At 33.7% G+C, this 14,184-nt stretch overlaps 1 protein-coding gene across 1 annotated transcript in view; it reads left to right on the forward strand.

Moving 5' to 3' along the window:
- SKAP1 (src kinase associated phosphoprotein 1) overlaps positions 1 to 14,184 on the forward strand; it is a 566,058-nt gene that overhangs the window by 66,775 nt on the left and 485,099 nt on the right. The window contains exon 3 of the mRNA XM_058181982.1: positions 9,873 to 9,898. Coding sequence (XP_058037965.1) covers positions 9,873 to 9,898 — 26 coding nt within the window. The remainder of the gene's footprint in view (positions 1 to 9,872; positions 9,899 to 14,184) is intronic.

Consider the following 14,184-nt stretch of genomic DNA (forward strand, 5'->3'; position numbering starts at 1 on the left):
TCAAAATTGGGAATATCTTTTGTTGCATCTGCTACAGAAAAGAAGAATGGACTAGTTGTTTATATAAAGAGTAATTTATCTGCAACATTAATTGAGGCGGATAATCAAGGAAGATATATTGCTATTGAACTTTTATTGGAGGGGAGAAAAATACTTTTAATAGGAGTTTATGCACCAAATCAACAACAAGAAATTTTTATAAGTTTTTACATAAAAGAATAACATCTTGGGATTATAAAACTTATATATTAATGGGTGATTGGAATGAAGTGATGGATATCCAGAAAGATAAAAGAAGTCTTAGAAATATTTCCAATCATGTAAAACTGCCAAAGGCCTTCTTTGATTTGATGGAAGATTTAGAATTGAGAGATGTATGGCGAGAACGCAATGAAAAAGAGAGAGATTTTACATTTTTTTCGGACAGACATCAATCTTTTTCTAGGATCGATTTTATTTTAATTACTAATGATTTGTTTTTCAGAGTGAAGAAGACAAAAATTTGTTCTAGAACTTTGTCTGATCATAGCCCGGTTTGGATTGAGCTAGATCGGGAAAAAGAGGCCAGGAGGTCGTGGAGGATGAATGAGAACTTGTTTAAATATGAACAAAATGTAAATGAATGTAAAATTCTAATGAAGGAATTTTTTTCTTTGAACATGGATAAAGGGACACCTATAGAGATAGTTTGGGACACCAGCAAGGCTTATATGAGGGGAATTTTATTAGAGATGAATAATAAATATAGAAATAGATTGCACAAAAGGCGAAAAGAATTAGAAGAGGAAATTAAAAGGAAGGAGCAGTTATTGGTATGTAATCCAGGAGATAGTAAAATAAAAGAGTCAATAAATATATTAAGAGGTCAATTTAATATACTAATGGCAGAAGAGGTGGCATCTAATTTACAATATGTAAAACACAATTTGTTTAATAATTCTAATAAACCTGGAAGGTGGTTAGCATATTTATTAAGAAAGAAACAGAAACGACATATAATTGATAAAATAGAATATAGAGGTAAGGAAGTATATCAGCAAAATTTGATTAAAAAAGCTTTTTTAGAATATTATACTAAGTTATATTCTAGAGATGTGATTAATGATAAAGATATAGATAGATATTTACAGGACCACGGTATTTTAGAAATTACAGTAGATCAAAGGGAAGAGTTGAATCAATTAATTTCCTCAGAGGAAATAGTGTTTGCAATTAAGCAGCTTAAAGCGAATAAAGCACCAGGTACAGATGGTTTGACAACTACTTATTATAAAAATTTACAAAATGAGATGATTGTACCACTTAAGGAGTTATTTAACAGAATACAAAGGGGAGGAGAAGCTCCTCCCTCATGGAGGACAGCTTTTATTTCATTAATACCTAAAGAAGATCGAGATGGTGTTAAACCAGAGAATTATAGGCCAATATCGCTTTTAAATACTGATTATAAGATATTTGCTAAGATATTAGCGAATAGATTGATGCCACTGATGACTCAATTAATTCATAATGATCAAACAGGATTTATTAAGGGGAGACAGATGAGATATAATATGAGACAAATTGTAAATTTACTTGAATATTTGGAAAGAAACAGCCAGGTCTCAGCAGCATTCTTCTTTTTGGATGCGGAAAAAGCTTTCGATAGATTGGATTGGCAGTTTTTGTTTAAAGTAATAGAAAAAATGCAATTTGGGGATTATTTTATTCAAGCAATTAAGGCTATATATCAAAAGCAAACAGCTCAAATAATAGTAAATGGTGGATTAACAGAATCTTTCAAGATTGAGAAAGGGACTAGACAAGGATGTCCCTTGTCACCATTATTATTCATTTTAACTTTGGAAATATTATTGAGTAATATACATGGTTTAGATCGAATAAAAGGAATTAGAATTAAAAATCAAGATTATAAATTAAGAGCGTTTGCAGATGATCTGGTTGTTTCTTTATCTCAACCAATACATTCAGCTGTATATCTGAAGGAGACAATTGATCAGTATAGTAAGGTATCTGGGTTTAAAGTGAATCAACAGAAGACAAAAATGATAATTAAAAATATGAATACACATCAGAAGGAAGAACTAGAAAGAATAACTGGATATGAAGTAGTTAAAAAGGTTAAATACCTAGGAGTATATATTACAGCATCGAATGTAAAATTATATAAAAATAATTATGAGGTATTGTGGGGAAAAGTAATTAAAGAAATGGAGAATTGGAAGAAGTTACAATTATCATTGTTGGGAAGAGTGGCAGCTATAAAAATGAATGTTTTGCCTAGATTTTTATTTCTGTTTCAAATGATTCCAATATTGAAGAAAGATGCAAATTTACAAGAATGGCAAAAAGGGATTAATAATTTTGTATGGAAGGGTAAAAAACCGAGAATAAAGTTAAAAATAATGCAAGACGTTAGGGAAAGAGGGGGTTTAAAAATGCCTAACTTGAAATTGTACTATGATGCAGTTGTTTTAGCTTTAATTTCTGATTGGATTAATTTAACAGAGGAAAGGATTTTGAATATAGAAGGTTATGGTTTGTTATATGGATGGCATGCATATGTAATATATGACAAGAAAATTGATAAGACATTTAAGAATAATATGATCAGAAGTGCTCTGTTGAGGGTTTGGAAAAAATATCAATATAAATTAGATGGAAAGATACCAATATGGACCATCCCCAGACATATGATAGAGAATATAAATATCTTACAAAAAATGGAGGTTATCACTTACAAAGAGCTTTTGACTATGGAAAAAGGGGAATTACAGTTAAAATCTAGGGAGAAATTGAGGGATGAAGGGAGAAATTATACATGGTTCCAGTATGGACAATTGCAATCTAGATGGAAAATAGATCAGAAAATTGGTATAAGGCAAAGTGATGATAATTTGGTAAAACAAATAAAAGATCAAGGTCAACAGCATATAAAGAGATTATATAATGTATTGGTTGAAATTGATTCAGAAATGGAGTTGGTTAAAGATTGTATGGTAAAATGGGCACAAAATTTTCAACAACCTATAATGTTAGAAACATGGGAAAAAATTTGGGTGAGGTATGTTAAATTTACGCAAGCACAAAATTTAAGAGAAAATTTTTATAAAATGTTTTATAGATGGCATTTAGATCCTAAAAAACTTTCATGTATGTATCCAAATGTGAAAGCAAAATGTTGGAGATGTGATTGTGAGGATGCTACCTATTATCATATATGGTGGACTTGCAAAAAAGTTAAAGCCTTTTGGATTAAAATATGGTGGATTATGCAGAACATTTTGAAAAAAAAGATCAAGTTTGTTCCACAGTTTTTTTTATTAGGAATAATTCCAGATTGCACTGTTATAGAGACAAAACTGATTTTGAATTTAATAACTGCTGCAAGACTATTGATTGCACAATATTGGAAGAAAGAAGACTTACCTACAATTGGAGAATGGATTAGTAAAGTATCAAATTTAGCAGAAATGGCAAAAATTTCTGCCTACTTGAAAGACTGTATACAAGAAAAATATATTTTGGAATGGAGAAAGTGGATTGATTATATTCAAAATAAGTATCAGATTAAAAAATATCAATTAGTTTTTGAGTGAAATTAGGAATTGCTATGTATTAGAGTTTAAGAAAGAAGGGAATTGATAGTGTGATGGTGTGATGGTGTGATGGTGTGAAATGGAATATGTTTTATGTTATATTTTAGATTATGTTTGTTAGTTACAATACCCTGTATTCTGTTCTGGGAAGTCTCGGGGGGAGAGGGGGGAAATGGCGGTGGGGAAGGGGAAGATTATAAATTGATTGATTGCCATTGTACAGGAATAATGGTAAAATTAAACAAGTTGGAATGGTGTAAAGTCGGGACTGCTCGGTAACCACTCCCGAAGGGAAAGGGTAAGGAAAGAGGAGTAAAGAAGGAAGAAAGTAGGTAGGCAGGTAGGTAGGTAGGAAAGAAGGGAGGGAGAAGAAAGGATAGGAGGAGAAGAAGGAGGAGAAGATAGAGGGTTAGAAAAGATGGTAGTGAGAAGTGAGAAAGAGGTGGGGAAGTAGGAAAGCGAGGAGAAGGATAGTGGGGAAAGTCGAAGAAGGATGAGAAGGGTAGAAAGGATTAAGGGAGGGAGTGGCGGTCGAGCAGCCCTGATTGAGTATAATTTGAGTATAGGATCGATTGTTGGATAAGTGATTGTATTGTACACTGGTCAAATTGTGGGAATTATTATGGAAAATAAAAAATTTTGCCCTGGAAAAAAAAAAAGTTTTTTTGATTTTTTCTTTCACACCCACACACATACTTTATGAACCGAGTATTGACCGTATCATATCTTATACAACTTACCATATCCAAATTCACATTAGATAGCATAATTTCTGCCAAAATATTCTTTTTCCCTATTTTTTATCTTAATACGACTATACTTATTATATAAACAGCATCACCATCTGTCCTCAAATCCTAATTTCTTAACATTATTTCAATTAGTTATCTTTTCTTATTCATTGTTAATCATATATATTATCTTTTAACTTTCATATTAATTTGTGCATGCTCAGGGTTGCTTTTCTACCATTTCATCTCCCTTGTTTTACAACAATTCTTCTTCTCCTTCTCCTCTCTTTCCCTTCCCTCCCTTCTATCCTTTTCTACTTTCTTCTTTCCTCCTCTCCTACTCCCCCTCTACTTCACCTTCCTTTCCCCCTCCTTCCTTCTTCCCTTTCTAACCTTCTCTCCTACTCTTGTTTCCCCTCCCTTTCTTCCTCTCCTTTCCCTTTCTTCTATTCCTCTCTTTCCTTCCTCTCTTCTCCGCTCCTTCTTCCCTCTACATTCTCTCTCCATTGTTGTATTCATTTTCAATTCAATATTTTCCACAATGGTATCCAGGCAACCTCAATTTTTTCTCCACTTATTAAATATATTTCTCAAAATCCTCATCACATTTTTTGATTATTAACAATGTATTTCAACTTATTCCATTTTACATTAAAACCTTTTAATTAAATTAACCTTCCACCTATTATTTTCCTTAGTTTCTAATTTCTTATTCCAATATCAGTTAATTATTTTCCTCATTTACTACCATTTCAATTTTATATCTTAATTTCAGTTATTTTCATATTTAAATCAATCTTCATTTCATATTACGTCTACTAAACCATTTTACAATAAACAATATACTTCTTTCTTTTTGCTTCTTACATATATCATTTAGTAGCATTTTAATTTCATATCTTAATTTCAGTTAGTTTCATATTTAAACTAATTTGCATTTCATATTATTATCCATTTTACAATAAACAATATATTTCTCGTTTGCTTCTTACATACAATTTCTACTCTTAACACAGTTCCCTTAAATCAACTAATAAGTGCTTTATTTCCCTTCCTTCTCTCCATTATTCTTCCCCCTTTAACCATTTTCTTTAGGTCTCTCCAAAATTCCACTTCTTAATATTTTTCTCCCTTTCTCCCATTTTCTTCTTTTTCTTTTTATATTTGTTGTATCTATTCCCCTGAATTCTTTCTCTAATTTTTAAGATTGTTACCCTCTTAATTCTCTCCCTCAGTCTTTTCCCATTTCCTTCTTTTCCCTTCTCTTTTGGTGGATGGGATGTCAATTCCAATGTAACTATCTATCTTTTTATCTTCAATTATTTCCCCTTCAACATTATGTTCTTGCTTCTCATTTATATTCTTTTTCATCTTTTTTTTTGTATTCTAACCAGGCTTCCACTTCTTTATCACCCTTAAATGCTTCACACACCTTCTTAAACATCTCCATTAGTTCCTCATACTCCCAATGTTCCATATTGTCAATTCAATTTTTTTAAAATTCTAGTTTATGTGTAGTTAAAATTCAAGTCCATGTAGTGTCTCCCTTTTTTTAAAATTTTCAACTAGTATCCAGTTCAAATATTTGTCTAGACCATTCCAGTTTAAGGCTTTGTTCTTTTTCACTTCCTTTCAAATTCAGGATCCAGCTGTTTAAACAAGTACTCCTTAAAATTTTCCACAGTAGTCAAAATTCTTACTGTTCCTTCAATTTTTAAATCATTTGTTGTAGTGCTTTCTTTCCTCCAGCAAGTCTCTTTCCAATCCACAAATCCCCAGGCAACAAAGTATCACTTTTAAATCCACATAAAAAGTACTTTCTCTTCAGTTTCTTTTCCTTTTATTGTTAAAAAGTGGTTTCTCTTGGTTTTCTTTTTCTTGTAATATTTTTTATTTCTTCAGATCCAATTTTAAGTCCAGGTAGAAAGTTTTCTTTTTTGGGCTTTAGTCTTTTAACTTCCTCTTTATTCTTTTCCCTCCAATTAAAATTCCCAAGTGCCAATTAACCATTTATGCTGGGACTTCTTTTAAGATTTTTAAAAAATTCTTTTTACCTGTGAGTTGGCCAATCACTCATTCAGTAACAATACTTCCCTCAAACATCACTCCTGCACAAATCTTAGTCCAGTTGCCCCAGCTTAGAGCAGTTGTTTTAATGGCTGTCACCCCCGCCGCTGGATCAAAGAGCTGCCTCCTATCCTTTGAGGAATTTGCTTGCTCTTCTTGGTCTTCCGAGGTGCATCTCTTTCTTAACCGTCCCTCCAAGATGGTTCTGGTCCAAAGACCCCACAACAGCGGTTTTTCTGGCTGGATTATCGCGAAGCTCGTCAGAGCTCACTATTTTCCAGCCAGTCACGCTGCGACACTTCCGGATCACTTCCGAATACTACAGTATTTTAACTGGGTGTTCAGAAGGCATGGGCTACGGTAGCCAAGTAAATATAACCTGTTCTTAGTGTAGTAGTTTGCATCATACATTACACACACACACACACATACACTCACACACAGAGAGAGATTTCCTTATGTTTCTGTGATTATGTGTATTTCAGAGTTTATTTACTGCCTTTGTTATTTTTATAAATAACTTGTCAGCAAACATATTGAAAACTATTTCCTCCTATTTTGCTCACAATAACAAGCTTGAGAGGTGTGCTAATCCAAATCACCTAGCCAATCTTCATGCTTAATGTAGGACACAGTTTCCCAGTATCTAGTCTGATGCCTTAGCCATTAGGCCTTATTTTCTCTTTAAAAATATGGCAGAAATGTCATTTTACTACTATTCTGAGCAATATTATTTGACAAGAAAATTCCTCAAAATATTTCAAAGCTTTAATCAAGCATGTACTTGATTACCATTTTCTGACTATGTCCTTTCATATCATTGTGAAGCATCCTTTTGTAAAATATTATCAGAATGAAAAAAAAAAAGAACAAAATCAAATATTGACCTTGTAACATTACTTTCCAGGACTACATTCATGGAAATATTAACAGTAGAAACCCAGGAATTACATTCAAGCCAAAATAAAGAGGAAAAAGTACTATAATTTATTAGCAGTTTGTTAATGCTGAAGTGAAATTTGACAAAAGCCTTGAGGCCTATATAGTTTTACCCCATGGCTCAGTATAATTTTTATATCATACCTTTTCCTCTTAAACTAAGATCCAAGTCATATATGTGTAATTGAATCGGCTTTTATATTGGGATAGATAACAAAATGATTGAAAGCATGTGTTGAGAAATCCTTATATGGCTCTAGAACCCTTCTTTATTGCTACTGAAATGTCATTGTATGATTTCCCTTTGAAGTTCTCTATATTTACTTTTGTTATTTTTTAATTTTATTATAATGTTTAATGTTATAAAATTTTCCCCTGGTTACTGATTTTGGGTGGGTCCTTTTAAATATTAAATGCTACCTCTCAAGTAAATATTAAATGCTACCTCTCAAGTAAAATTCAAAAGTTGGCTCATTTTTGCTTTAGATAAACAATTTACAGGTGATTTTATGGCCAATTCTGCACTTCAGAGACAACTACTTTTCTTCTGTACTGCTCCTGGCTATTTTTAAAGCCAAGTTCAGAAATTCCGATCTGAATTTCAATGAGTTATCAACAGTGTCTGGCTGGAGCTTAGACTGAACAATGGCCATTGCAAAACCTGATTGTTCTAATTTTTTCTCTTTTCCACCCTTGCAGGAAAGGCAAATCTCACTGGCTGGACCCATCTACCAGTTTTCTTTTATCTCCCAGTTACTTTCCCACTTGTTTGTAAAATGGATTCTTTCACATCCCTTCCCACATAATTTTTTGGACACTAACATTGACTTTTTATTTTTTTCTTCTCCCTTAGATGTTACATTAATCAAAGCATTGAGGGACAGGTTGTTCTTTCACTTTTACATTCTTTTGAAAATCCACTGAAACTTCAAATCAAATTCTTACTATGGTCATAGGACCAGCAGAACCTTTGTAGCAAGGAAGAACAAATCATTCAGTTTCTTAAAAACAAAATTCTTCATAACTTGCAACTTAAAAGACTTAAAAAAAAACAGTTAAAGAAAAGTTTAGAGCTGCATAGGCAAGGAGTGTGAAAACAAAGGTAGCAGGGTTTACTCAATCTGGGCAGGAATGGAAAGGGTGCCCAGTGAGAGGCATCAGAGTTGAATACATGACTTTTTAAATTTGAAGATATTCATTGATTTAATGGGGCCTCACAGTATTATTTTTTTTTAAAAACCAGCAATTTCCAATTAACAGAGAGCATAGCAGCCCAATAGTTCAAGGTAACCAACCAATTCTTGGAGGGAAATATTCCCAGCAGACTGTGCAATCAATTGGATCTAAGGCTGTTACTAAAATAAATCCAGGTGCTGGAGTCCTTTCGTTGTAAAGTACTTAGATGCCTTGGAGGAACCAACATCAGATTTGAACTGTAGCTGGGAAATATAGACATTTCCAATAGGCCTGGGATAGAAAGAAGAAAGAGGTCGGCAGTCAGGAAGTGGTGATGGTCAGTATTGATGATAGCCCAAGCAGAAAGTGTCAAGCTGCACTTAATGTGACTGATATGACTAATGGAGCTTCCTTCAACTGAAAGAATTCTTCCAGAAAAATCTTCGTGCTAACATTACTTTTTCATCAGTTGTACAATTAGGAATCAAAAGATACTTGCTATTCATCTTTCATCATGGAAAGATACTAGAATTTTGAAAAAAAAATTGTAAGATTGAAAATACAGATAGTCCTTGATTTATGATCACAATTGAACCCAAAATTTCTGTTGCAAAGTGAGACAGTTGGTAGATTAATTCTGCCCAGGGATGGGTTCTACGTACCTTTACCACTGGTTCGCAATGGGAGTGTGTGCGCTTATGCGCATGCGCAGAAGCACCTTGATGATGTCTGGGCAGATGGGTGGAGCCTCCCGCAAGTTTTACTACTGATTCTATAGCACCAGACAGAACCAGGACCAACCCACCACTGATTCTGCTCCATTTTATGACCTTTTTTACTACAGTTGTTAAGTTAGTAACATGGTTGTAAAGTGAATCTGGCTTCCCCATTGAATTTGCTTGTCAGTAAATAGCAAAAGTTGACCATATGACCTTGTGACAGTGCAACATAAATATAGGCCAGTTGCCAAGCATCCAAATTTTAATGTGACCATGAGGATGCGGCAATCCTCATAAGCAGTTTTTCATTGCCATTTTAACTTTGAACAGTCACAAAATGAAAGATTGTACAATAAGTTGAGGACTACCCGTACAACAATACTATTTAAATTGAACATTTTAAAAATCTTTATTTGTTTGATCAAGTTTAGCTAATTTTACTTCTCTAGATTTGGATTTGCTAAAAATAGTAAAATAATAACAATAGAAAGATTGATTAAAAAACTGCCTAATAGACAGCCTGTTAAGATATCTAGAAATAACAGGGCAGTCAATGGAAAATACAAACTTTATATTTATGGATACAAACATTTGTGTAAATTCTGTTTCTTAACAGGTCTTTGTCATTTGTTTCTTTTTAGGTATCAGTGGGGATTCCTACCAGGAGGTGAGTGTACTTTTTTTTTTTAAGAAAGTAGATGATGATGCAGATTAACAGTCTGTTTACAGATGATAGACGGATAATATATTACATCGAAAATAAATCTGCAAACTTTATTAGCTAGCAAAACCTTTTTTCCTAACATGTTGGCCTCTGTTTCCTCCCTCAACAATTGTACATTTCATTATATAGCATAGACATGGATCTTCTATATTTTGGCAGGTTGCTTGAATTCCATGTAGTTTTGTTCAAGTCTCTGAAACTGGTTTAAAAAAAAGGTGAAGTATTATATAGAGAATCAGGTTTTTTAAAGTAAAAATCTTGCTGACTCTTTTCCATCATGTTCTTTGATATCCATCTTTCCCCCTATTTCCTAGAGGTATTTTTCTTATTTTTCTTCTTTAATTTAGTATGTGATTCTTGCTTTTTTCCTCCTTACTTTAGGAAATTGGGGCATGGTAATTGTGAAGTATTAAGAAAACCATTTTAAAACCTTTTTAATTGATGTAATATTAGAAACTGCTTTTTAAAGAATTATAATTTTTTACAATTCAAAATAAAAATGTACTTAATGTTCAGCCATTTTCAGTATATTTATACTAAGGTGCTACAGATCCATATGTGTTTCATTTTTGTGTATGTCAGTTCTTACATTTAGGAAATCAAATGGACTTCATCATGGTATTAAAATGCCTTGACGGGTTTAGCATGGTTCCTTACTTGGTAGATTTGTAGAAGGAAAATATTTTTAAGAGACGTGACTTGCAGACTGTGTGATTCAGATTTTAGGTTCTCTGTGGTACATTGCAAGTTGCTCCTTGCCATAAAAAGAAATGGTACCTATGTATACTATATACAGTAGGCTAAAATGTGCTCCAAAATTGATATTGGTGCAAGGTAATACAGGTAGTCATGGACTTATGACCACATTTGAATCCAAAATTTTTGTTGCCAAGATATTAAATGAATTTTGGCCAATTTCTTGTCACAGTTGTTAAGTGAATCACTACAGTTAGCTAAGATAAGATAACCTTTATTGACACTTTTTTCTGTGAACATACTGGCACTGCCCGCTCTCAAAAAATACACACACACACACACACACACACACACACACACACACACACACACACACACAATTTAATTACAAGCCAGAGGTGAAATGCTATTGGTTTGGGCTGGTTCGCCCAAACCTATAGTAAAAATGCTACTGGTTCGGCTGAACCGGTAGTAAAAAATGTTTTAAAAAGTAGAAAAAAAGTTCTGATAATCGCGTGGCACAGCTGATTGTCAGAACTCTTTTTAAAATCTTTTTAAAGCATTTTTTTTATTACTGATTTGGGTGAATAGGTAGTAAAAGAATGCTAAAAAAAGTTAAAAAAAGGTTCAGATGATCAGCTGTGACAATCAGCTGTGCTGCACAATTGTGGGAACTTTTTTTTTTTTTACTATTTAAAGCATTTTTTTACTACCTATAGCCTGAACCGGTATTTTTGTGTAAAGAGTGATAGTTTATTTTTGAATTCTCTGTGACTATGTGAGGTTTCTACTTGTTGCAGGGGCCATTTTGTGTGAAGTCCAGCTGCTTTTGCATTGTGTGTGAGTCAGTTGTGTAGCTTTTGTGTTATTTTTGTGTAAAGTGTGATAGTTGATTTCCCTGGTCACATGACCACCAAGCCATGCCCACCCAGTCAGATGACCACCAAGCCACGCCCACAGAACCGGTAGGGAAAATTTTTGAACTTCACTACTGTTCACTACTGTTACAATCATATTGCATACAAAATGGAGAAAAGAATCTTGAGAGTTAACAAAGTTGCTATTGTTTGGTACAAAATTATTACAGAATCTAGTTGTTCCGCTTTGGAAACTGCAGTGCTTCCTCTTAGAAGGCAACAAAGAAAACCGGTCATGGAGAGGATATGACATCCCTGTCAATCCTATATAACCCGGTCAAGAATTGCTTATATGCTGTGTCCTAGATAGAAGGAAATGAACTCCCAATAATGTTTTCTACCATCCTCACCAATCTGTGCACAGCCTTCCCGTCTGAAAGAATAATACTTCCAAACCACACAGTAGTAACAGAATATTTTCAACCGTCCTTCTATAGAAAGTGGTAAGGATAGGGGAAGGAAGATTTGCTTTTCTGGTGCTGCTGTGACCACTTCATCAGTGTCTCACTGTTGAACGACCAGGTTAACTTGCTCATCAGCTGCATACTCAGAAACTTGATATTATTAATCATCTCCACAGTTGAATGGTTAATACACAGAGGTGTATGGCTATGCCTGTCTTTTCTGAAATTAACAATGATATCTTTTGTTTTTCCTACATTTAAAACCAGGCTGTTTTTGTTATACCATTTCATCAAACTCTCAACCTCCTCCCAGTAATCACCTTTATTATCATCCTGAATAAGACCCACCACTGTTGTATCATCTGCATATTTAACAATATGGTTGGTAGCAAACATTGCTCGACAGTCATGGGTCAGCAAAGTGAACAGCAGACTTAGGACACAGCCCTGAGGAGAATCTGTGCTCAGAAACATGGTGTTAGAAGTATTAGTCCCAACTGTCACATGGGGGGGTTTATCAGTAAGAAAAATTGTTAAGTTAGAAGCACAATTGTTAACTGAATCTAGCTTCCCCATTGACTTGGTTGCAAAAGGTGATCACATGACCCTGGGACATGCTGCCTTCATAAATATGAACCCGTTCCCAAGCATCGAAATTCTGATCATATGACCATGGAGATGCTGCAATAGTCGTAAGTGTAGAAAACTTGTGTGGTCATAAGTCACTTCTTTAATGCTGTTATAACTTTGAACAATCATTAAATGAATGATTGTAAGTTGAGGACTATATGTAATGATCTGCTTTTTAAGGTGAGAGGCATTTTTGCATAAATTGCTCCTTGCATGAAAATAAGTTTATAAAATCACTGTATGAGAACATGACTGCTTCTAAACTAGATGTCATTAATCAGTCAAGTTGCAGCGGCACAAGACATGCCAGAGACTGGACAAAACAGTATTCATACTGCTATACACTTTTACATGGAAAAAATATATAAGAATGATAAGACCTTGCATGCTGATGGCTATGATGTTCTCCCATCTCACAGTGGAACTGGTTTGGTTAATATTTGCTTCATGGTCATGAAAAAAAATCTGGTTAAGGTAAAGCTTTTTTCTTCTTAAAAATAAGTTTGAATACATAGAATATTTTGAAAAATGCATTATATTAATTTAATTTCTTTCTTTGGCTTCAGAAATAAATTTCCCACATGATAGTCACTCATCCTTATTCAGTGTCAATGGGAGGGGGAACTCCATTTCTAACACATGTTCATCTCTGGCAACACAGAAATGTCAGAAATGCAGTGGTGCCTTGAATTCCCACTAGGATGGTGTTATCACATTTTAATATGAGTCTCGGTACTTCTAATTGCTTTCAAATCATTGTTTTCCTGCATTTTCTTGATGAACTGGGCATCTGGCGTCATTGGAGAAAGAGTGAAGCAGACAGCTGTGTTCAGTATTTTTTAAAAAGACCTGATTAGAACACATAAAAGGATATTTTTGTTCTTCATAGAAATGTTTACATCCATTAATGTAAATTCTGCTGCTTGGGTTACTTTTCTAAACAGTCATAGAGATCTTTACTCTATATCCATGAGCTACTATTTTAAAAATTCATTTGTACTGCATACTTGCTTTTAAAATTTGAGTTCACGCTTGCCTTTTTAGTTTGACAGGTCTATAGGGATTTCAAACCACAGCAGTTGGAATGATTGCTAAGTCTGCTTTCCATTTTAAAGGCTAAATTAATCTCTCCCTTTCCCTTTCTCTAGTATATATCTACTCTTTACTTCATAGACAATATATCTATGTGGGAAAGAATATATTCAGATCAAATTGTTTATAATGTGTATAAAACATATTATCCATGATTAGTATAAAATATGTTGACCAATCCATATTATATCCCCCAATCCTTTTGCTAGACAGTGCATCATTTCCAGATCTGTAGAAGGAATATGGTAATTTTGGTGTTGATTGGTGATTTTTTCTGGCAGCTAAGAATTTTTTCTTTGTATTTCTTCATTATAGTCATATAGTTGTCCTAGCACTCCTTGAAAAATTACCTCTGAAAATATAGCTTATGATCACGTGTGGCTCTCTAAACGGCTCTCTAAATCAGTTGTTTTATTTCCCAGAAACATGAACTGAGGGCTTTTGCTAAAGAAGAAAAACACTTTTTCTCATATACTGAATTTTGCCCTTC

The sequence above is a fragment of the Ahaetulla prasina genome, chromosome 4 (assembly GCF_028640845.1).
Source record: "Ahaetulla prasina isolate Xishuangbanna chromosome 4, ASM2864084v1, whole genome shotgun sequence".
Lineage (NCBI taxonomy): Eukaryota > Metazoa > Chordata > Lepidosauria > Squamata > Colubridae > Ahaetulla > Ahaetulla prasina.